General features: G+C 36.0%; 1 protein-coding gene across 1 annotated transcript; it reads right to left on the reverse strand.

Annotated features, from left to right (window-relative positions):
- Positions 1-8400: 8400 nt before the first annotated feature.
- LOC139841055 (glycosyltransferase-like At2g41451) lies at positions 8401-14677 on the reverse strand. The gene is made up of 11 exons (XM_071831288.1): positions 14351-14677; positions 11029-11178; positions 10880-10932; positions 10695-10803; positions 10366-10500; positions 10242-10286; positions 9983-10170; positions 9757-9898; positions 9382-9428; positions 9023-9110; positions 8401-8640 (listed from the first exon to the last, which is right to left on the reverse strand). Exons 1-11 carry the CDS (start codon positions 14675-14677, stop codon positions 8401-8403), a joined length of 1524 nt encoding a protein of 507 aa, XP_071687389.1.
- Between the last annotated feature and the right edge of the window lie 11113 nt (positions 14678-25790).

A 25790-nucleotide genomic window follows, 5' to 3' on the forward strand; every position in this document is an offset into this window, starting at 1 on the left:
AAGTTTACACATTTCGCGGAACCATTTTTGCAATTCCTTTGAAAATGCCCCTTTTGATTGCAACCCCAACAAGTAACTTCACTTCTATCTTTCGATGAATACCTCTTCTTAGACTTTTTCCTACCCTTCTTCTCACCGCGTTCAAATTTTCTACCCCGGTTGTCGGTACTTAACAAAGAACCGGATGTTGATTCCCCCGAGTTTCTCCTACGAGTATCTTCACCAAGAATCAAATCCCTAATAGCTTCAAACGCTAGCTTAGTAGTTCCCGTAGAGCTACTAACCGCGGTAACCGTACCCGACCAACTTTTCGGTAATGATGAAAGCAAGATAAGTGCTTTTAGTTCATCATCAAACTTAATCTCTACCGATTTAAGTCTTGAAACGATATTATTAAATTCATTGATATGATCCGTTGCACTCATACCTTCCTTCATCTTAGTATTAAACAATTGACGCATGAGAAATACCTTATTTGCAGCTGTAGGTTTCTCATACATGTTAAAGAGTGCTTTCAAGCAAGCAAACGTCGTCTTCTCATTCACAACGTTGTATGCAACGTTCTTAGCAAGTGAAAGACGAATAGCACCCAAAGCTTGACGATCCAAAAGCGTCCAATCGGCATCGTCCATGCTTTCGGACTTGGTCTCTAACAAGGGTTGGTGTAGCTTCTTTTGATACAAGTAATCTTCAATTTGCATCTTCCAAAAGCCAAAGTCTCTCCCATCGAATCGGTCGATTCTAAACTTCCCATCTTCCGCCATCGTTCCCTTAACGAAACCTTGTGCTCTAGATACCAGTTGTTAGGATATTAGGACCCAAACAACGCTAGTAATTCTACAAGACTACTAGCCGAGTAGTGATTCTATCAAGATCACTCAAACCCACTTAATGAACGAAAGATAATAAATGCGAAAATGTAAGAACGACACAAGATATAAAGTGGTTATATGCAATCGGTGTGATTGCTTTAGTCCACGGACCAACTAGAGAGTGTTTATTACTGAGAATCTGTATTTGGTGTGTTACAATATGATACAATGAGTTCTATATATAGGAGAAACAAGACCACCATGACAACTAGCTAGGAATCTTCATCATGACAAGTAATCATATTGTTTACCATCTAGCCATGCTTTCCACCTTGTAATGGCATGATCACAGCCCTAATTTTAGGTGTAAAGTGATTAACTTTGCACCTAAAGTGAAAGGAGGCCAAAACATGCTCGGATGTAAAGGTTGCAACTTGCCAAATTGCTGACAGAGAGGCGATGCGCCGCATCTGAGAGGTGATGCGCCGCATCCCTTCAATTTCCACGTTCCAGATTCATGTACCAGCACTCGATGCGCCGCATCGAGATAGTGATGCACCGCATCTGACCCCTGATGCGCCATATCAGCTCAATGCTCCGCATCAATAACTCTCGGACTATTTTGCTCGATGAATGCGCCGCATCCATGTCAAGATGCGCCGCATTTGACTGCTTCACGCTTCCCGAAATCTGCAAAATCCGTGCAAGTGTTGAAACAGTTTTTTTTTCTTTCTCGTTTTGTATAAATGTCTCCATAATCTAACAATAACTCCCACTTGGAGACTTTGAACAAAACTCCAATCATATCAATGAATTAACCAAGAACATTAAACCACCTTCGATTACCGCCAAATACCATTTGGGACACGCGCGCTCAACACATTCTTCGGATGAGTAGACTTTCGATAAAAGGTCTTCAATACTACTTGTTAAACTTGTAACACCATTCACATCTCTAGATGGGGTCTTCTCTCGTCAATACATGAGAAGACCAATTGAGGTAATGCAAAACCTTAATTTCTCCGTCGTAACCACCTTAGCAAACATATCGGCAGGATTCTTCGTACCAAGGATTTTCTCCAAGAATAAAGTGCGATCATTTATATGTTGTCGAATAAAATGATACCTTTTCTTGATGTGTTTCGTTCGACTATGAAACACTGGATTCTTCCCAAGATGAACCGCACTTTGATTATCACAATACAAGACGCAATAGTCTTGTCTTTTACCCAACTCACCTAAGAAGTTCTTCAACCACACTAGCTCTTTAAAAGCTTCCGAAATAGCCATGTATTTGGCTTCGGTGGTTGACAAAGCAACACTCTTTTGCAATCGAGATAACCAACTAATCGCCGTCTTCCCCATTGTGAAAACATAACCCGTAGTGCTTTTCCCCGAATCATCACATCCACCCAAATTAGCATCCGCATAACCTCTAAGTATGAGATTGTTTTTGGAGAAACACAATCCCATATTAGAAGTACCTTTCAAATAACGAAGCAACCATTTGACCGCTTCCCAATGCTCTTTTCCCGGATTAGACATATAACGACTTACAACTCCCACTGCTTGAGCAATATCGGGTCTTGTACAAACCATGGCATACATAATACTACCCACGGCGGATGCATATGGAACCTTTTCCATATCCTTTTTGTCTCTTTCCGTCTTTGGTGATTGACTTTTTGATAACTTTAAGGTGCTTCCCAAAGGCATAGAACGAGCCTTTGAATCTTCCATGTTGAACCTCTCTACTACTTTCTCAATATATTTGGATTGAGACAAGTATAGAGTACCCTTCAAATGATCACGCACAATACTCATGCCAAGTATTTGCCTAGCACCGCCAAGATCTTTCATATCGAATTCTCGGGAAAGTAATCCCTTCAACTTGTTAATTTCGGACATGTTTGAACCTGCAAGTAACATGTCATCAACATACAATAATAAGATTATATAAGAAGACTTGAGTTTCTTCAAGTAGCAACAGTGATCCGCTTCACATCTTAAGAAACCAATCTTCTTCATAAACTCATCAAACTTCAAGTACCATTGTCGAGGTGCTTGCTTCAATCCATACAAACTTTTCTTTAGCTTACAAACCCACTTCTCTTTACCCTTTACCTCAAAGCCCTCGGGTTGCCTCATGTAGATCTCTTCAACAAGATCACCATGCAAGAATGCAGTCTTCACATCTAGTTGCTCTAGATGTAAGTCTTCGGATGCAACCATAGAAAGTACCAAATGGATAGTAGTCATTTTAACTACCGGTGAAAATATCTCTTTGTAGTCAACCCCTTCCTTTTGTTGAAAGCCTTTGACTACCAAACGAGCCTTGTACCTTTTCTTGCCATCCATCTCATTCTTGATTCTATACACCCATTTGTTTTGCAACGCCCTTTTATCATGAGGTAACTTCACTAGTGACCAAGTTTTATTCTTCTCAAGTGACCCCATCTCTTCTTTAATGGAAAGCTCCCATTGTATGGATTCTTTTGTTTTTCTTGCCTCAAAGTAACTTTCGGGTTCACCATTCTCGGTATAGAGCAAGTTGTTTGCTGATGGAGAATACCTAGGATTAGGTTTGGGCACTCTAGTCGAGCGTCTTGGTGTTGGAGTAATTGGAATGGTTGGACCGGTTTCATTTGTATCCTCCTCATCACTAGAACTCACACTATGTTCGGAATCATCACCGCTTTCCGAATCATCCCCATCATTAGCATTTTCCGACGCCTCACCGTTATTTGGCAATTCATTGTTTCCCGTACTCCCACTAGAACCTGCAAGATCATCAATAGAAACATCGTCAAAAGTAACTTGACTCGGTTTAGGACTCCCCGTTTCCGGTTTGCCATAGACTGAATCTTCATCAAAAGTAACATCTCGCGAACGAATTACTTTTCTAGCCTCGTTGTCCCAACAACGATAACCCATTTCATCCGACCCGTAGCCTATGAAAATACACTTCTTTGACTTAGCTTCAAGCTTGTCTTTATCCGCATCTTTGGTCTTCACATATGCATTACACCCAAAGATCCTAAGGTGACCATAACTCACCTTCTTACCTTGCCATTCTTCCTCGGGAATTCGGAAACCCAACGGTGTTGAGGGTCCCCTATTTATCAAATAAGCCGCCGTGTTAACCGCATCCGCCCAAAACATTTTACGCAAACCGGCATGTAGTCTCATATTCTTAGCCCTTTCATTTAACGTACGATTCATACGTTCGGCGACCCCATTGTGTTGCGGTGTTTCCGGTACCGTTTTCAACATTCTAATACCGAGCTTTGCACAATGGTCTTTAAACTCAAGACTACCATATTCCCCTCCATTATCCGACTTCAAGATCTTGACTTTCAAGTTAGTTTCATTTTCTACCATAGCTTTCCACTTCACAAAAGTATTAAATACATCGGATTTAGCTTTAAGAAAATAAACCCATACCTTTCGAGTGGAGTCGTCAATGAAGGTGACATAATAGCGAGAACCTCCATGTGATTCTACATTGGTTGGACCAAACACATCCGTATGAACGAGCTCCAATTTCTCCAACTTAGGTGCATTCCCCGATTTCCCAAAAGTCACCTTCTTTTGCTTCCCATATACACATGGTTCGCAAAACCTAAGTTCTACCTTTTTCAAATCTGGAATTCTCCCACTCGAAACAAGCATCTTCATACCCTTCTCACTCATATGCCCGAGTCTTCGGTGCCATAGAGTTGATTCGGACACAACATTAATCGTAGAAACCACCGTGTCTTCTTCAAACACTTCAACCATATAAAGTGTTCCCCTTTTATGTCCACGAGCCACAATACTACTACCCTTAACCACCTTCCATTGGCGGTTTTCAAAAGTAACCGCGTTACCTTCATCATCTAATTGACCAACCGAAATAAGTTTCCTTTTCAATTTAGGAATGTACCTTACGTTCTTCAAAGTCCAATTAGAACCAAGAATAGTCTTCAAAACAACATCTCCAATGCCCTCTATGTTGAGTTGCTTGTTGTCCGCCAATCTCACCTTGCCTTGATATGAACGAAAATTCTTCATCATGCTTTTGATATGAGTAGCATGAAACGAAGCTCCCGAATCCAAAATCCAAGACTCCATAGAATTTTCAACACTACACAAAAGTACATCATCACTTTCCCCTTCGGCTAAGTTTACACATTTCGCGGAACCATTTTTGCAATTCCTTTGAAAATGCCCCTTTTGATTGCAACCCCAACAAGTAACTTCACTTCTATATTTCGATGAATACCTCTTCTTAGACTTCTTCCTACCCTTCTTCTCACCGCATTCAAATTTTCTACCCCGGTTGTCGGTACTTAACAAAGAACCGGATGTTGATTCCCCCGAGTTTCTCCTACGAGTATCTTCACCAAGAATCAAATCCCTAATAGCTTCAAACGCTAGCTTAGTAGTTCCCGTAGAGCTACTAACCGCGGTAACCGTACCCGACCAACTTTTCGGTAATGATGAAAGCAAGATAAGTGCTTTTAGTTCATCATCAAACTTAATCTCTACCGATTTAAGTCTTGAAACGATATTATTAAATTCATTGATATGATCCGTTGCACTCATACCTTCCTTCATCTTAGTATTAAACAATTGACGCATGAGAAATACCTTATTTGCAGCTGTAGGTTTCTCATACATGTTAGAGAGTGCTTTCAAGCAAGCAAACGTCGTCTTCTCATTCACAACGTTGTATGCAACGTTCTTAGCAAGTGAAAGACGAATAGCACCCAAAGCTTGACGATCCAAAAGCGTCCAATCGGCATCATCCATGATTTCGGGCTTGGTCTCTAACAAGGGCTGGTGTAGCTTCTTTTGATACAAGTAATCTTCAATTTGCATCTTCCAAAAGCCAAAGTCTCTCCCATCGAATCGGTCGATTCTAAACTTCCCATCTTCCGCCATCGTTCCCTTAACGAAACCTTGTGCTCTAGATACCAGTTGTTAGGATATTAGGACCCAAACAACGCTAGTAATTCTACAAGACTACTAGCCAAGTAGTGATTCTATCAAGATCACTCAAACCCACTTAATGAACGAAAGATAATAAATGCGAAAATGTAAGAACGACACAAGATATAACGTGGTTATATGCAATCGGTGTGATTGCTTTAGTCCACGGACCAACTAGAGTGTTTATTACTGAGAATCTGTATTTGGTGTGTTACAATATGATACAATGAGTTCTATATATAGGAGAAACAAGACCACCATGACAACTAGCTAGGAATCTTCATCATGACAAGTAATCATATTGTTTACCATCTAGCCATGCTTTCCACCTTGTAATGGCATGATCACAGCCCTAATTTTAGGTGTAAAGTGATTAACTTTGCACCTAAAGTGAAAGGAGGCCAAAACATGCTCGGATGTAAAGGTTGCAACTTGCCAAATTGCTGACAGAGAGGCGATGCGCCGCATCTGAGAGGTGATGCGCCGCATCCCTTCAATTTCCACGTTCCAGATTCATGTACCAGCACTCGATGTGCCGCATCGAGATAGTGATGCGCCGCATCTGACCCCTGATGCGCCATATCAGCTCAATGCTCCGCATCAATAACTCTCGGACTATTTTGCTCGATGAATGCGCCGTATCCATGTCAAGATGCGCCGCATTTGACTGCTTCACGCTTCCCGAAATCTGTAAAATCCGTGCAAGTGTTGAAACAGTTTTTTTTTTCTTTCTCGTTTTGTATAAATGTCTCCATAATCTAACAATAACTCCCACTTGGAGACTTTGAACAAAACTCCAATCATATCAATGAATTAACCAAGAACATTAAACCACCTTCGATTACCGCCAAATACCATTTGGGACACGCACGCTCAACACATTCTTCGGATGAGTAGACTTTCGATAAAAGGTCTTCAATACTACTTGTTAAACTTGTAACACCATTCACATCTCTAGCTGGGGTCTTCTCTCATCAATACATGAGAAGACCAATTGAGGTAATTCAAAACCTCAATTTCTCCGTCGTAACCACCTTAGCAAACATATCGGCAGGATTCTTCGTACCAAGGATTTTCTCCAAGAATAAAGTGCGATCATTTATATTTTGTCGAATAAAATGATACCTTATCTTGATGTGTTTCGTTCGACTATGAAACACTGGATTCTTCCCAAGATGAACCGCACTTTGATTATCACAATACAAGACGCAATAGTCTTGTCTTTTACCCAACTCACCTAAGAAGTTCTTCAACCACACTAGCTCTTTAGAAGCTTCCGCAATAGCCATGTATTCGGCTTCGGTGGTTGACAAAGCAACACTCTTTTGCAATCGAGATAACCAACTAATCGCCGTTTTGTATAAATGTCTCCATAATCTAACAATAACTCATAACAGTGAGTGATTTTTTCGGTATATTCTTGAAACTGATTTCAAGGATGATCATAAATCCTGATCCTCTTGTGATGCATAGTGACTATTTATGTCAGAGGTAGTTTTAATTCAGTTAGTGACGACTATTGATGTGTTAGTCTAGAGAATGTTAATTAACATTTGTACTAACATTTGTACTAACTGTAATATTCTGGTAATTTCTAATGCATTACTAACATCATATCGTGTGATGGTTAGTGAAACAATTGAAAACGGTCACGGGATAACCCGCCACATACACTATTATTCTTGCAATAACTGAACAGAGAAAGTGCTATCCATACCCATATATCCATTTGAAAAAAAATTGGGAAACATATAACATGATATTTCATCATGTTGTTTAGGAGTTGGGACTTACGGGTAGCTTATAACATAAAGAAAGGTTAACTCATACACAACTATAAGGTATTAATACGTATTAACTACAAGACTTTTATCATTTTACAATAATATCAAAGATGAGGAGTTTTTTTTTTTTTTTTTTTTTTTTTTTTTTTCTCTCTCTGTAGTTTGGTGTTTAAACGGAATATGTCCTAGATTTTTCTTTTGCAATACTAACCCTGTCAACTACTGTTATCTTCATTTTTTACAAATTTCATCCTTCTATCCAACTTCTGTTTAATCATTTTAAATGGCCAAAATACTAACTTTATCCAACTTCTGTTAAATCATTTTAACAGTTATGACAAGGTACCATCTTCAATCAACTTTTTGGTCTATAAAAAAACTAGCATTCAAATAAAACCTTAATGCAAAATAATTAGGACAGGGTACCAATACCATCTTCCATCAACTGATTCACAAGATACTACTACTTTTATTTAAATTGAGTTATTTTCTTTTTTCTATGTGGTTTGGTGTTCAAACCGAATATGTCCTAGATTTTTCTTTAGCAATACTAACCCTGTCAACTGTCATCTTCATTATTTAAAATTTTATCCTTCTATCTACCATCTTCAATCAACTTTTTGGTCTATATATAAAGAAACTAGCATTCAAATAAAAGCTTAATGCAAAGCAATTAGGACAGGGTGCCATCTTCCATCAACTCATTCACAAGAAACTGGTATTTTTATCATAAACTACTTTTATTTAAATTTTAGACATAACTTGTATACAACTGTCAACTTGGCAACTTTAGGTGCTAATTTCAGCCATGACTTGTATGAAAATCATATCTAACTTTTTATAAAATCAATTACCGGAGCAGGGAGTGGTGGCATTGCTACTAAATCAATATTATCCGCTCGTAAATTATTCCTAACAGAAATACCCGATTCTTCTGTACCAATTCTCCTGGATGATTTACTAACTTGTATTTCATTTAATGACATGAATGCGTCCTTAGATAGACTTGCCTGGACGGACTCAATCAGAGAACTGTAGACACCAGACTCCTTCAAATCTTGCAAAATCACCTGTTTATTAAGTTGGTAACAGTGTGATGAAAATGAACAATAAGAGAAGTGAAACGAACAGAAATGGTAATGACGTGGAATTGAGGTGGCAGCTTTGACCCATCTGTTATCGGGTCAAACGAGGAATATATGTAAAATTAAATTAAGCGCGAAACGGTCAAATGGGCTAAAATGGTCAGATATCATCTAGCATGCAGTCAAAAAAGCCTATAATGATCTATAATAGTTCAACTTGTTAAAATATGATCATCATTATAAGGACACGAATGATTGGTGGGTCTGGCTGCCCGATTTTAACGGCAGATAATGAGGACCCATCTTGACACATTAACAAAGCCGCCCCAAAACCACCTGTAAAGTGGAGGATGGAAATTGTATTTACCATAGGAGCATATATGCGGGTTAAGATTCCTTCTTTTAAAAGTTTATTATTTAGATCTTTGTCCATCCACACAACATGTTCGCGGTACCTGTAGATTATATGATCATTAGTCAAGCTCTAGTGCTTCAGGACGAAGGGCGTATATACTAGTGTACGAACTACTTTATGGCTTGTGAATCAACACAATGTGACAACATGTATACAGAACCAAATGAATATTAATCTATAATTTGATTTTCACAAGGTTAATATTTTATTATTCAAAATAATGAACAAGTTTTCAGGTACAAAATTTATACCAGATAGAATCTCATCTTAATAAGTTAAATTATGAAAGTAGTTTCAATAATGATTCTTACCAGTTTAGCATATCCTCCTCTGTTACACTTGATGCTATTATAAAAGCCTACAAACATTGAAACCCATAAAGAGTTAGTTTATATTATATATGATAAATGGGCATGAGGTGATATCGTTCTCTAATGTGATAACTTGTATTCATGCTTATTAACATGATCATCTCCAGTGAACTCATTCTTTTTACAATTGTTGACTTCAAATTTTTTATTTGTGTTATATAATATTTGATGAAAATTGTATGAATGAATTAGTTTCAAATGTGTTTTCGTTAATATAACTTTCATCAACACAAATAAAGAAATTTACAATCTTCGAATGACACATTTGATCATTAATTAAAGAAAAGGTTAGACAATAGAAGCATTAGTACTCACAGCTCTATCAAAATCCAAAAAGAAGAATTTTGTAACACCTTCTATTGTAGGCTTGCAGCCACATCGATCACGCCTTGATGTCAAATCCGAAAACTTTGCATAGGTGTAATGTAGAATTGCAGCCTCGTCTAATGTTATTTGGCTAAACAATAAACATCTGGTGACATTAGTAGTATACCCCACAAGAAGAAGGAGCTGTCATTGTTACATGAAAATAAGGTCATACTTTGGTTGCTTCATATAGTTATACCACCTATGTGCACCATTAGGACGTAAATGTGGTTGGATACGAGCAGCCGACTTCCCATTTGAATATGTCAAAAAGTATCCCGGATTACCACGAACTGATTCTTTGTAATTCCTAGAGTACGATTCTTCCGTAAGATGGTCATAATTCTTTTTAAACATTGAGACCTGCAAAAAGAATATATGACTAAGCCTATTTCAGCTGTCTATATTGTTTTGATTTGTATAATATATCATACCTCAGTGAAAGGTTCCTTTATGTCGTCTCGTTCAACACAGCTCTCCTGAAACAATGAAATGAATATAATATAAAAAAATTTATGTGAAAAACTAAAGTAACAAAAAGGGCGTATGAAAACTTACATAGTTTGGAAACACAACCATATCAACATTTTCAGGAACGTCTGATAAAAGCTGTGTAAGAGAGTATCCTCGAGTGCCAGCAGGATGAATTAACTCGTCTGTATCGAGATGAATAATCCACTCCATACTAGCTTCCTTGAAGTTTAAAAAATCAGTTCATGTAAAGGTAAGACATTAATTATACAACACTCTAGTATTTATTCAGAATGATTATACCAAGTTCAGTCAAAACCTTTGTATAGTTCAGATTTTGAAGCATTCAACGCTTAATCATTATGTTTTTTTCAAACTAATCTTTAGCGAGAGTAGAAGAGAAAATTAGAGCATACCCTGGCCATAACAATAGCCATTTCCGTATTAAGATACTGCTTGACAAATAATTCATAATTGCACGGTTTGTAGAAGTATCTTGCCATATAAGTCTCATTCCACATCCGGCTAAAGATTTAAATAAAAAATCATCAGGATTTCGACTAAGAAAATCAAATTTAATATTAAATGGAAATGAGACAACCTCTTTTCTTGTTCTTCCTCGAGTTCTTTCGTCCTATGTACAAGTTTCACCTCCTGCAATAAAAAGAACATAAAGTATTTACAAGTGACAGAAACGAAAGACAATCTTTAAGGTGATTAATGGGACGCAAATGATAATCAAATACTCACAGGAATGGATTCTATAACTTTAGATACACTTGCGGTTGCGGCTTTTCCTTCCACAAACAGAATGAAACTTGTAGCACCAATAACTTTATGATAGAAAATCCATGGTAGTATTTGCTCTAACCCGGCTGAAGTGCTTGAAGTAATGCATATCTAAAAATCGACAAATTTTAGATAGTAATCAAGTACAAAATATATTTTCATAATTACTTCTGCGCTAACTACAAGTTTATGTTATGACTTATCAATTACTAAAATATGTATTAACTATTAGACCGACGCAATCAATGCTTTCTGCACTTCGCCTTCTAATTGTCTTCGGAGGACACTGATGGCATTCGGATGTCCTCCTTCCCCTACCACATAACGATCTAATCTTCGTGCTTTTTAAGCACAACCAAGAACGCACAATATGTATATATTGTTTGTAATTTTGGTTTAAATACTTATCCATTGGTATACCTAATTAATTGAGTGGGTTGTCATCCTGTGCGCAAAATGTAGGAAACAGTCACGGAACACATAGCAACAACCTGGCTAAGCCGATTAGAAAATATTTACCCTCCCCGGATATTAAATAGTGAAAACCTTATCCATTTACCATTTTACTGTTTGATTTATATTGTTAGGTTAATCTTAAAGCCAAAATGGAAGTCCAAACCAAAGGGTCCAATGGAAGCATGTTGAAAGTTATTGGTTCAAGTTGCAGCCCAAATTGACATCGGTCCAACAGAAATAAATAATCCAGTAGCACTAAAAGAAAAGGAATTGCACGTGGAGTTATTAAGGCTGCAAATTCAGTTGGTTGTATGGTCAATTAGAGATAATGGTTAGTTGCTAAATAATAGGGAGCATGTGAGGAGTACGTGGGTTTATGGAAGAGCAAGGGAGAAATATTTGCTAAAGAGTTGTGATTAGTGGGGACTTCACAACTCCACGTATTTTTCATAAACTAAGATTAGGATTTATCCTCTTGCTATAAATAGTAGTATCTTGTTCATTTATTTTTGTAGAGATAAGTTAGCAAGATGTAGTCCTTTAATTTTTTATTGTCTCACAAATTAATATTTAATTTGTGTAATGTAAGTGATAAAAGCATGAAAGGAACTAAATGTTCCAGCATATATAAGATCATGATAATGATATTGATAATGATAAAAAGAATACTCAAGGTTCCTCCCGAGCAGCGATAGGGGTAAGGTTATTATCGCTGCATCGGTGATCCGGGTTGATCAAAATCTCAACTGATCTACGAGAAAACAGGAGGTGTGAGGAAGTCAATAGAGGTTAAGAGCATGATCTCAGTTGGTTACTCCATCATCCATAATTTCATGCCCATGTTTCCATAGTTAATATTGGAACGTGGAGAGTCAACTGCTTCTTTTACTTTGTATAAATACCGATGTAAAAGAAAGAGGGGAATAGGGCTTCTAGTTATTTTACATAAAGAAGTAAAAGGCTAGAGAGAAATAGCCTCTTTATTTGTAAGCCTAAAAGTGTACAAGTAAAGAGAGAAATAAAAGAAAACAATATTCCTCATATAGTGTTTGCATATATACTTTCTGTTACATCTGCAAACACCCATCATTCATTGTCTCTTTTACTTTTATATTTCCTTGGTTGTTTTTCCTTTTGCAACAAACTGTAACAAAAACGTAAATACATCTAGTATCCTTGCAAGATCATTGTGCCTTTAATCTTGTAACGGATCATAAGGTATCAGAGCGGGTTGTTCATTTGTGAGACGACTTGTAAAGCTTCCGCAAATAATTACAAGGTGCATAGGAATGGCCAAGAAAAAGAAGAAAACAAAAGACATCAAAATGGTAGTAGAAGGTCTGCCAACGAATCAAGATGAGCTTCCCGTTAAGGTGGCTCGGGATTTTTTCCTAATTTATAATTCTAGGCTCAACAGGAGTTGAGCCTCGCCGGAGAAAGGGAGGAATGATCCGGGTGGATCAAAATCTCAACTGATCTCCGAGAAAACAGGAGGTGTGAGGAAGTCAATAGAGGTTATGAGCATGATCTCAGTTGGTTACTCCATCATCCATAATTTCATGCCCATGTTTCCATAGTTAATATTGGAACGTGGAGAGTCAACTACTTCTTTTACTTTGTATAAATACCAATGTAAAAGAAAGAGGGGAATAGGGCCTCTAGTTATTTTACATAAAGAAGTAAAAGGCCAGAGAGAAATAGCCTCTTTATTTGTAAGTCTAAAAGTGTACAAGTAAAGAGAGAAATAAAAGAAAACAATATTCCCCATATAGTGTTTGCATATATACTTTTTGTTACATCTGCAACACCCATCATTCATTTTCTCTTTTACTTTTATATTTCCTTGGTTGTTTTTCCTTTTGCAACAAACTGTAACAAAAACGCAAATACATCTAGTATCCTTGCAAGATCGTTGTGCCTTTAATCTTGTAACGGATCAATCGGCATAGTCGAAACGCGAGATGATCGCAACGAATGGTTTAGTCCCCTTTAAAAATTACTCCCTCCGTCCCAGATTAATTGTCCCCAGACAAAAAACACACAGTTTTAGAAAATCCCACTAACTTTATTTCTCCACCAATGAAATATCTTCTCTCTCCAGATCCACCAATGAAATATCTCCTTTCCTTTCTATTTATGGAAGTAGACAATTAATTTGGGACATCCCAAAATAGAATACTGGACAATAATTTAGGGACGGAGGTAGTACTAGAATACTAATTTTATTGAAAGGAAATGGACTTGCTTTCACATGCTTATGTAGCTCTTTTTCCATCAGCAAAACCACATAAAAATTAAGCAATCTTCATATTAAATGATTAATCAAAATGATCAACTTTCCACAAATGTGTCAAACGAAGGTTGGTAATATATTATATGGGTGATATATTATAACTCTAATTCTAAAGTAAATCAAATTAAAGTAAATTAGACTATGTTGTCAAATATATGTTCGTTAGCCTATAAGAAATTTCTTTTATCATCAATGAACTACAAAATAATACGAGTATAAAATTAAAGAGAATTGACTATAAATAGAAAAAAAAAAATATTCACTAGAAAAGTTACTTTTTGGAATGCAAATTGACAAAAAACCATAACTTTACACAAATTTTACAAATAAATGAAATATTAATAAAACATTGATATCAATTCCATTTTAGAATTGTAACTCCTCAGCTCTACTTTTAAGAAATAAAATATAACTTTTTTCTTCTATATATAGAAAAAATATCATTCCAAATATCCAGAAAAGACAAGAAATTGGATGAATCGTTATCAAATTTTCAAAAAAATAGAAGTTACAGAAAGCTTCAATGTTGAATACCTTAGGTTTAACATCAGATTTGTAACTGAAATTCCATTCTCTGAAATAAGGAAAGGATATAGACTGGCTTTGTCCCAAAGTCTCGATGCAATTGGAAGATGTGTGTGTGGTGGTGGTATTCATACCCATATATTCAAGGCGGTTTAAAGACGGCCATCTGTATAACTGGTCACCAATTTTGCCATGCCGTTGAACGATGAATGCGAATGCTGTTAGCGAGAGAAGAAGAGATAGCAAAAATAAGATTCTTGGAGTGAAAACTTGAGAAGATTGAGATAATGATGATGAAGATGGACTAAGTTTGATAGACGAATAAAGACCCGCCATTGACTAGAAATGGTGAATCCTAAGGTTTCAGGATCATAATGTAGTGTATGTTTCTTGTGAAAATTGTAGAGCAATTATAAGTGTTTCAGTATTGCACTTTGTTGCAAAGACAAGAAGAGTTTCAAATTGACCTTCATGAGCTGTTTTATAGCTGCTGACTTAGCATACAATCCCCCTTTTTTTCTTATATACAGCCATACAGGGGAAGGGTGATTTAAAGGAAGAAGTAAATCTCATATCATTCTCATCACACTGTGACACTGATATAAATAATTCTTAAAAGTTCTTAAAAGGTTTTCAGAACATTAATATTTATCGCGACAAATATTAACTTTTGAAACTGATATAAATAATTCTTAAAAGGTTTTCAGAACATTAATATTTATCGCGACAAATATTAACTTTTGAAACTGATATAAATAATTCTTAAAAGGTTTTCAGAACATTAAAATTTATCGCGACAAATATTAACTTTTGAAAGTATTTGCACTGACATTTGTAAACTCACATTTTGCATCTGATGCCAAATTTAACCACAATCAAACTAAATATATTATCTTATTTATTTAATAATAAAGAAGAAAATTACACCATTTTTACCCCTAATTCTTCATGTGACGCTATTGTATCTACTCACAGTTTACATCCTTTGACTACCTCCTAGCACATCTCAATCTTTTTCACGTGGCACTTCTTTCCCAATCACAATCACAATGCATAAACCTTTAAATTCTTTTAACTTTCTATTTTTAAACACAAATTAAATTAAATTTCCAATCGGAGAGCAGTCGATCGGGATCTTCTTGGGGCTAGTCGTAATAGACGGAGACTAGTCGAAGACTGGTTGGTCGTTGACAAACATGGCTTTGATCAATTTTGACAGTATAATTCCAACTATGACCAAATAAAACAGACTTTGACCGACTTGACTGTTGACCAATGTTGACCAACCGTTGACCGACGACCTTTTAGTGACTTGGACCTAGTTGGGTCGGACAAATCCCCAAATCCCATTAGTCGATATCTAGTCGTCAAAATTTTACAACACTGATCACTAGGTGACGAGCTTAGCAACATATTATACCTAAATTTATCATATGTTCTTCTTCTCAAAAAATATACAAGCCAAATTACTTTTTTTTGGACATCAGCTTGGGATCACCCAGGGGGACTTAACCTCCCACGCGTTCATCTCCCGTAGTTGTATAACCCGCCCCCAACTACTGCCTGGGAGGAAACCCGGACCAATCCGAGGGCATGGCAGGTAAAAACCCCCTCGCCGCTGCCCCCGCACTAAGCGAAAGGCGAACTGGATGGATACTTCAGGTCAGGGATAACATTGAGTTCAATGTTGCAGTCCAGCAGAGTCAAACACCTGACCTCTCGCTAAGAGAGGCAGACCACTACAAGCCAAATTACTACAACCTTATTTCCAAAGTACATAAGGTATCATCACACTTTCAAGAAGAGAACAGAAAACGTCCATCTTGTAAATACAAGAAAATTAAAGACAATACATGTATTAAGGAAACGAATTCTAACCTTTTCTGATGGTGCTCTTGAAAGACTACGAATGCATCATCACTCGTGCTCGAATTACTTCAACCGGTTCAAAAGATTATCAACATATACGAAAAATCAAGTGGCTATGCCATTGATGGATATATAGGCAAAGATTATAATCATTGGGTTACTACTTACTATCCCCTTCTCAAAAAGGACACACTAAGCTTTTGACATCATGAAAATTGGCCAGTTCACATTTTAAAGAGATCATAGTTTATGTATCATCATTGTAAGTGTTTGTAAATGGGTGGATAGGGCATTTCTGATGATGTGTTTATAAGTTTATTCAAGAAAGTATATTCACATAAAACATAAAAAAAATTATTAAAAATATTGACAACAATCTAAGTTTTTTTTTTTTTCAAGTGTTAGGAGGACATATCGCATTCAACTATTCACTTTTAAGCAACTTTTGACCCATGCGACTTGCTAACCTTTTAGCTAAATTTTCGATGAACAACGTCGATATACAAAACACCAACCCATATTGATATATTTATAGATAACTGGCCAAATGGGTTGGAATGACCACTTTCATTACGTATTTTCAAGTAAGAATAAGTAATTATGTAAGTTAATAACATACCATATGCAAATATGCAATATATATAGGTCTATTCATATATTGGGTGGTCACCGTGTGCTACAACTGGAAACTCATTTAAGAACCAGATTGAAAACACAATCAGGTTATGATGATCAAAAAGTATTGGGCATGCTGGGTGGGTTGGAATTGAAGTTTAGCTGTTTTTCGAATATGTTAAAATGTTAATGTATTTTTAGAGTATTCTAGAATTAATTAGTAGAAGAAGATATTTATAAAACAAAAATATCTAGATATTATTAACCAAAAATATCTAGATATAATCACAAAATATCTAGATATTATTAACAAAAAATATCTAGATATTATTTATTACAAATCTAGATATTTCTATTAAAATATCTAAGACTCACTCATGAGGCCTATAAATAGGCATAATGCCTCACCATTTTGATGTAACCAAACACATAAGACATTTCAATTAATAAACACTCAAATCATTCTAAATCACAAATCTTCTCCACATCTCCTCTTTCAATACAAATCAACTAAACACTACAAACTTACTACATCTAAATCAAAACTAATTATCTTCTAACTAATCTAAATATACAACAATTCTAACAAGTGGTATCAAGAGCCGTATTGGGCGTTGTTCGAGTACACCATGATTACCGTTGGTGCGTACAATATTCTCATCCCCATCTTTGATGGCGACAACTATGATTTTTGGAGCATCCGAATGAAGACATATTTCCAAGCACAAAGCTTGTGGGATATTGTCGAAGTCGGGTTCACAACTTCAAAAGACGTCGAAACTCTGTCCGCAGAAGAACAGGAAAAATACAACAAAAATGTTGTAAGAAATGCTGCTGCTCTAGGCTACATTCAACAAGCCTTGACACCGTCTATTTTTCCACGAATCATGGGAGCTACGACAGCCAAAGAGGCGTGGAAAATCCTTCAAGAAGAATTTCAAGAAAATGTCAAGGTGAGATCCGTCAAACTACTAACTCTAAGACGTGATTTTGAAAACTTAAACATGAAAGACACTGAGACCGTAAAAGATTACTATTCTAGAATTAAAGAAATAGTAAATTAAATGAGAGCCTACGGAGATAACATAACTGATAAGAGGATCGTAGAAAAAATACTTATCAGTATGACAGAAAAATATGATCATGTCATTACTGCTATCGAAGAGTCGAAAGACATCGAGACTCTGTCGGTACCAGAATTAATTGGCTCTCTTGAAGCATACGAGGCTAGACTGAGTCGGCGCAATGAAAACTCACTTGAAATTTCCTTTCAGTCTAAACTCAAATTAAGGTCTCAAAAATCTAATAATAGGGGGGGGGGAAAGAAATCTTGAAGAAAATTCGAGAGGAGGAGCAAAACCCAGAACCGGGTTCGATCATAGAAGAAGAAGCTACCCTCCATGCGGTATTTGCAAGAAGACAAACCACTTGGAGAAAGATTGTTTCCACAAAGGGAAAAAAGATTGCCGTTTAAAACAAAATCATCGAGCTAACTTCACGGAAAAAGTGAAGATATACCGGAGAACAAAAATCAGCTATTCTATGCCTGCCATGTCTCAAATAAACAGAGGGATGATACTTGATTGATCGACAGTGGGTGCAACAACCACATTACAGGAGATGAAAAGTTATTTGATAGTATCAACACGTCCGTAAAGTCCCGCGTCAAACTAGGGAATGGAGCGCTTGTTGACACTAAAGGCAAAGATATGATAACTGTTCAAACTAATAACGTCACTCTATCTGTTAATGACGTTCTTTTAGTACCAAGCTTAGCGAGTAACTTGCTAAGTGTTGGACAAATGATGGAGCATGGCTACTCTTTACTCTTTGAAGATAAATCATGTGTTATTCGTGACAAGAAAAACAACTATAAATTAATAGCCGAAGTTCCAATGGAGAATCGCAATTTTCCGCTTCGTTGGCAGTATATCAGAGACACTGCCATGAAAGTCCAAGTTGAGGAATCATGGCTATGGCATCGAAGATTTGGCCACTTTAACTTTCACGCACTAAAAATCCTCCAACAAAAAAATATGATGAGAGACTTGCCGAACATAGAAGAGATCACTGACACGTGCGAAAGCTGTATGATGGGCAAGCAACATCGAAAACCTTTCTCTCGAGACAAAGCAAGGCTAGTAGCGAAAGGCTATTCACAACAGCCCGGAGTCGACTACAATGAATCTTCCGCACCCCGTAGCATGACTGGATACTATAAGAGCACTTGTGGCATTAACAGCTCAACGAAGGTGGAAGATTCATCAATTAGATGTGAAATCAGCCTTTCTAAATGGGTTTCTTGAAGAAGAGATATACGTAGAGCAACCACATGGGTTCATCCAGAAAGGAAAAGAAGATCAAGTCCTAAAGCTAAAGAAAGCCTTATATGGACTCAAACAAGCACCACGCGCATGGTACAGTCGCATAGACAACTACTTCACAAGTTCAGATTCAGGAGGAGTCAAAGTGAGCCCACACTCTACATCAAAACCAAGGTAACTCTGACACTCTCATCATCTCCTTGTATGTCGACGATCTTATATATACGGGAAACAATGAGAGAATAATACAAGAGTTTAAAGAAGAAATGATGAAAACGTTCGAGATGAGCGACCTTGGTTTGATGCGCTATTTTCTTGGCATCGAAATTAGTCAAGAAAATGAAGGCATCTTTATATGCCAAAAGAAATACACGAAAAATCTCCTGAAAAAGTTTAAACTATACGGTTGCAAAACCGTAGCCACGCCACTAGTTGCTAATGAGAAGATGAGACAAGAAGATGGATTGGAGAAAGCGGATGCTTCAAGATTCAGAAGTCTCATTGGAAGTCTACTATATCTAACAGCAACAAGACCGGACATCATGTACGCAACGAGTCTGCTATCCAGGTACATGCAAAACCCTACTCAAATACATTACCGAGCTTCTAAAAGAATACTAAGATACTTGCAAGGTACCATGGACTATGGAATATGGTACAAGCCGACTACAGACTCGAAGCTTCATGGATACACAGACAGTGACTGGGCCGGATCGGTAGATGACATGAGAAGTACTTCAGGATACACATTCACACTTGGATCTAGTGTCTTCTCATGGTCATCAAAGAAACAAGAAACGGTGGCACAATCATCAGCAGAAGCCGAGTACGTCGCAGCTGCAAACTCAGCTAATCAAGCTATATGGCTAAGAAGAATACTATAAGATATGGGCGAGAAACAAGACGAAGCTACAAAGATATATTGCGATAACAAGTCTGCAATCGCGATGGCAAAGAATCCAGTGTTCCATGGTAGAACAAAACACATTGATATCAAATATCACTTTTTGCGAGAAGTCTCCGCCAAGAAAGATATTGAATTAAAATACTGTAAGACCGAAGAGCAGATTGCAGACATATTCACCAAAGTACTACCAAGACCAAAGTTCGAGTTCTTACGCAACATGCTCGGAGTAACATCGAAATACATTAAGGAGGAGTGTTAAAATGTTAATGTATTTCTAGAGAATTCTAGAATTAATTAGTAGAAGAAGATATTTATAAAACAAAAATATCTAGATATTATTAACCAAAAATATCCAGATATAATCACAAAATATCTAGATATTATCAACAAAAAATATTATTTATTAGAAATCTAGATATATCTATTAAAATATCTAAGACTCGCTCATGAGGCCTATAAATAGGCATAAGGCCTCACCATTTTGATGTAACCAAACACATAAGACATTTCAATTAATAAACACTCAAATCATTCTAAATCACAAATCTTCTCCACATCCATTCTTTCAATACAAATCAACTAAACACTACAAATTTACTACATCTAAATCAAAACTAATTATCTTCTAACTAATCTAAATATACAACAATTCTAACAGAATATAATGAATTAAAAGGTTTATATGTTAAATGAACATGTTGGTGACATTCAACTTGTTCTTTTTTGTTGAAAGAATGAAAGATAAAGCATAATCGAATCAATGTATTCACATAAGCAACGAGTCAAATATATGACGTCTAATAGAACTCAGTTCTAACTGCAGGTGTTTGAGATGGGATATAAACTAGCTACTAGTAGTATATAGTATAACACAATATATAAAAACTAAAGTGACCATATATAAAACATTATTAACACGATCTGAATTTAAAAAAATAACCAGTAGATATAAAATATCATAAAGATAGATCCAAAAATGAATGTTCGCTCATTATAAATACTTGAACAGCATCAACAACATCAAAAATGAGTAAAAACTAGAAGAAATTTGGCAACCATTCATTCTCGACATAAGGAGGAGATATAAGGGACTTGACAAATATAGGAAAAGCAATATTAAGCCAACTTTGCGAAGACAGATCTACATTTCCTTTATCATCATCATCGTCACAAACACGCCAAGTGTTGTATGGAAAGATATCGAGTATGTATACAGTAGTGGCAGAACCATAATTATTACCTTTGTAATCATGTGGGAGCAGCTGCCAATAACCGTACTTTTTCATTGAAATGTCCCGTTCTTATTGATTAAAAACGTTCCATATTAATTGATTTCGTTGCGAGGTTTTGACCTCTATATGAGACGTTTTTCAAAGACTGCATTCATTTTTAAACAAACCATAACCTTTATTTCATCAATAAAGGTTTAAAAAGCTTTACGTAGATTATCAAATAATGATAATCTAAAATATCCTGTTTACACACGACCATTACATAATGGTTTACAATACAAATATGTTACAACAAAATAAGTTTCTTGAATGCAGTTTTTACACAATATCATACAAGCATGGACTCCAAATCTTGTCCTTATTTAAGTATGCGACAGCGGAAGCTCTTAATAATCACCTGAGAATAAACATGCTTAAATCGTCAACAAAAATGTTGGTGAGTTATAGGTTTAACCTATATATATCAAATCGTAACAATAGACCACAAGATTTCATATTTCAATACACATCCCATACATAGAGATAAAAATCATTCATATGGTGAACACCTGGTAACCGACAATAACAAGATGCATATATAAGAATATCCCCATCATTCCGGGACACCCTTCGGATATGATATAAATTTCGAAGTACTAAAGCATCCGGTACTTTGGATGGGGTTTGTTAGGCCCAATAGATCTATCTTTAGGATTCGCGTCAATTAGGGTGTCTGTTCCCTAATTCTTAGATTACCAGACTTAATAAAAAGGGGCATATTCGATTTCGATAATTCAACCATAGAATGTAGTTTCACGTACTTGTGTCTATTTTGTAAATCATTTATAAAACCTGCATGTATTCTCATCCCAAAAATATTAGATTTTAAAAGTGGGACTATAACTCACTTTCACAGATTTTTACTTCGTCGGGAAGTAAGACTTGGCCACTGGTTGATTCACGAACCTATAACAATATATACATATATATCAAAGTATGTTCAAAATATATTTACAACACTTTTAATATATTTTGATGTTTTAAGTTTATTAAGTCAGCTGTCCTCGTTAGTAACCTACAACTAGTTGTCCACAGTTAGATGTACAGAAATAAATCGATAAATATTATCTTGAATCAATCCACGACCCAGTGTATACGTATCTCAGTATTGATCACAACTCAAACTATATATATTTTGGAATCAACCTCAACCCTGTATAGCTAACTCCAACATTCACATATAGAGTGTCTATGGTTGTTCCGAAATATATATAGATGTGTCGACATGATAGGTCGAAACATTGTATACGTGTCTATGGTATCTCAAGATTACATAATATATAATACAAGTTGATTAAGTTATGGTTGGAATAGATTTGTTACCAATTTTCACGTAGCTAAAATGAGAAAAATTATCCAATCTTGTTTTACCCATAACTTCTTCATTTTAAATCCGTTTTGAGTGAATCAAATTGCTATGGTTTCATATTGAACTCTATTTTATGAATCTAAACAAAAAAAGTATAGGTTTCTAGTCGGAAAAATAAGTTACAAGTCGTTTTTGTAAAGGTAGTCATTTCAGTCGAAAGAACGACGTCTAGATGACCATTTTAGAAAACATACTTCCACTTTGAGTTTAACCATAATTTTTGGATATAGTTTCATGTTCATAATAAAAATCATTTTCTCAGAATAACAACTTTTAAATCAAAGTTTATCATAGTTTTTAATTAACTAATCCAAAACAGCCCGCGGTGTTACTACGACGGCGTAAATCCGGTTTTACGGTGTTTTTCGTGTTTCCAGGTTTTAAATCATTAAGTTAGCATATCATATAGATATATAACATGTGTTTAGTTGATTTTAAAAGTCAAGTTAGAAGGATTAACTTTTGTTTGCGAACAAGTTTAGAATTAACTAAACTATGTTCTAGTGATTACAAGTTTAAACCTTCGAATAAGATAGCTTTATATGTATGAATCGAATGATGTTATGAACATCATTACTACCTTAAGTTCCTTGGATGAACCTACTGGAAAAGAGAAAAATGGATCTAGCTTCAATGGATCCTTGGATGGCTCAAAGTTCTTGAAGCAAAATCATGACACGAAAACAAGTTCAAGTAAGATCATCACTTGAAATAAGATTGTTATAGTTATAGAAATTGAACCAAAGTTTGAATATGATTATTACCTTGTATTAGAATGATAACCTACTGTAAGAAACAAAGATTTCTTGAGGTTGGATGATCACCTTACAAGATTGGAAGTGAGCTAGCAAACTTGAAAGTATTCCTGATTTTATGAAACTAGAACTTTTGGAATTTATGAAGAACACTTAGAACTTGAAGATAGAACTTGAGAGAGTTCAATTAGATGAAGAAAATTGAAGAATGAAAGTGTTTGTAGGTGTTTTTGGTCGTTGGTGTATGGATTAGATATAAAGGATATGTAATTTTGTTTTCATGTAAATAAGTCATGAATGATTACTCATATTTTTGTAATCTTATGAGATATTTCATGCTAGTTGCCAAATGATGGTTCCCACATGTGTTAGGTGACTCACATGGGCTGCTAAGAGCTGATCATTGGAGTGTATATACCAATAGTACATACATCTAAAAGCTGTGTATTGTACGAGTACGAATACGGGTGCATACGAGTAGAATTGTTGATGAAACTGAACGAGAATGTAATTGTAAGCATTTTTGTTAAGTAGAAGTATTTTGATAAGTGTATTGAAGTCTTTCAAAAGTGTATAAATACATATTAAGACACTACATGTATATACATTTTAACTGAGTCGTTAAGTCATCGTTAGTCGTTACATGTAAGTGTTGTTTTGAAACCTTTAGGTTAACGATCTTGTTAAATGTTGTTAACCCAATGTTTATAATATCAAATGAGATTTTAAATTATTATATTATCATGATATTATCATGTATGAATATCTCTTAATATGATATATATACATTAAATGTCTTTACAACGATAATCGTTACATATATGTCTCGTTTAAAAATCATTAAGTTAGTAGTCTTGTTTTTACATATGTAGTTCATTGTTAATATACTTTATGATATGTTTTCTTATCATAGTATCATGTTAACTATATATATATATCCATATATATGTCATCATATAGTTTTTACAAGTTTTAACGTTCGTGAATCACCGATCTACTTGGGTGGTCAATTGTCTATATGAAACATATTTCAATTAATCAAGTCTTAACAAGTTTGATTGCTTAACATGTTGGAAACATTTAATCATGTAAACATCAATCTCAATTAATATATATAAACATGGAAAAGTTCGGGTCACTACAGTACCTACCCGTTAAATAAATTTCGTCCCGAAATTTTAAGCTGTTGAAGGTGTTGACGAATCTTCTGGAAATAGATGCGGGTATTTCTTCTTCATCTGATCTTCACGCTCCCAGGTGAACTCGGGTCCTCTACGAGCATTCCATCGAACCTTAACAATTGGTATCTTGTTTTGCTTAAGTCTTTTAACCTCACGATCCATTATTTCGACGGGTTCTTCGATGAATTGGAGTTTTTCGTTGATTTGGATTTCATCTAACGGAATAGTGAGATCTTCTTTAGCAAAACATTTCTTCAAATTCGAGACGTGGAAAGTGTTATGTACTGCCGCGAGTTGTTGAGGTAACTCAAGTCGGTAAGCTACTGGTCCGACACGATCAATAATCTTGAATGGTCCAATATACCTTGGATTTAATTTCCCTCGTTTACCAAATCGAACAACGCCTTTCCAAGGTGAAACTTTAAGCATGACCATCTCTCCAATTTCAAATTCTATATCTTTTCTTTTAATGTCAGCGTAGCTCTTTTGTCGACTTTGGGCGGTTTTCAACCGTTGTTGAATTTGGATGATCTTCTCGGTAGTTTCTTGTATAATCTCCGGACCCGTAATCTGTCTATCCCCCACCTCACTCCAACAAATTGGAGACCTGCACTTTCTACCATAAAGTGCTTCAAACGGCGCCATCTCAATGCTTGAATGGTAGCTGTTGTTGTAGGAAAATTCTGCTAACGGTAGATGTCGATCCCAACTGTTTCCGAAATCAATAACACATGCTCGTAGCATGTCTTCAAGCGTTTGTATCGTCCTTTCGCTCTGCCCATCAGTTTGTGGATGATAGGCAGTACTCATGTCTAGACGAGTTCCTAATGCTTGCTGTAATGTCTGCCAGAATCTTGAAATAAATCTGCCATCCCTATCAGAGATAATAGAGATTGGTATTCCATGTCTGGAGACGACTTCCTTCAAATACAGTCGTGCTAACTTCTCCATCTTGTCATCTTCTCTTATTGGTAGGAAGTGTGCTGATTTGGTGAGACGATCAACTATTACCCAAATAGTATCAAAACCACTTGCAGTCCTTGGCAATTTAGTGATGAAATCCATGGTAATGTTTTCCCATTTCCATTCCGGGATTTCGGGTTGTTGAAGTAGACCTGATGGTTTCTGATGCTCAGCTTTGACCTTAGAACACGTCAA

The sequence above is a fragment of the Rutidosis leptorrhynchoides genome, chromosome 4 (genome assembly GCF_046630445.1).
Source record: "Rutidosis leptorrhynchoides isolate AG116_Rl617_1_P2 chromosome 4, CSIRO_AGI_Rlap_v1, whole genome shotgun sequence".
Classification (NCBI taxonomy): domain Eukaryota; kingdom Viridiplantae; phylum Streptophyta; class Magnoliopsida; order Asterales; family Asteraceae; genus Rutidosis; species Rutidosis leptorrhynchoides.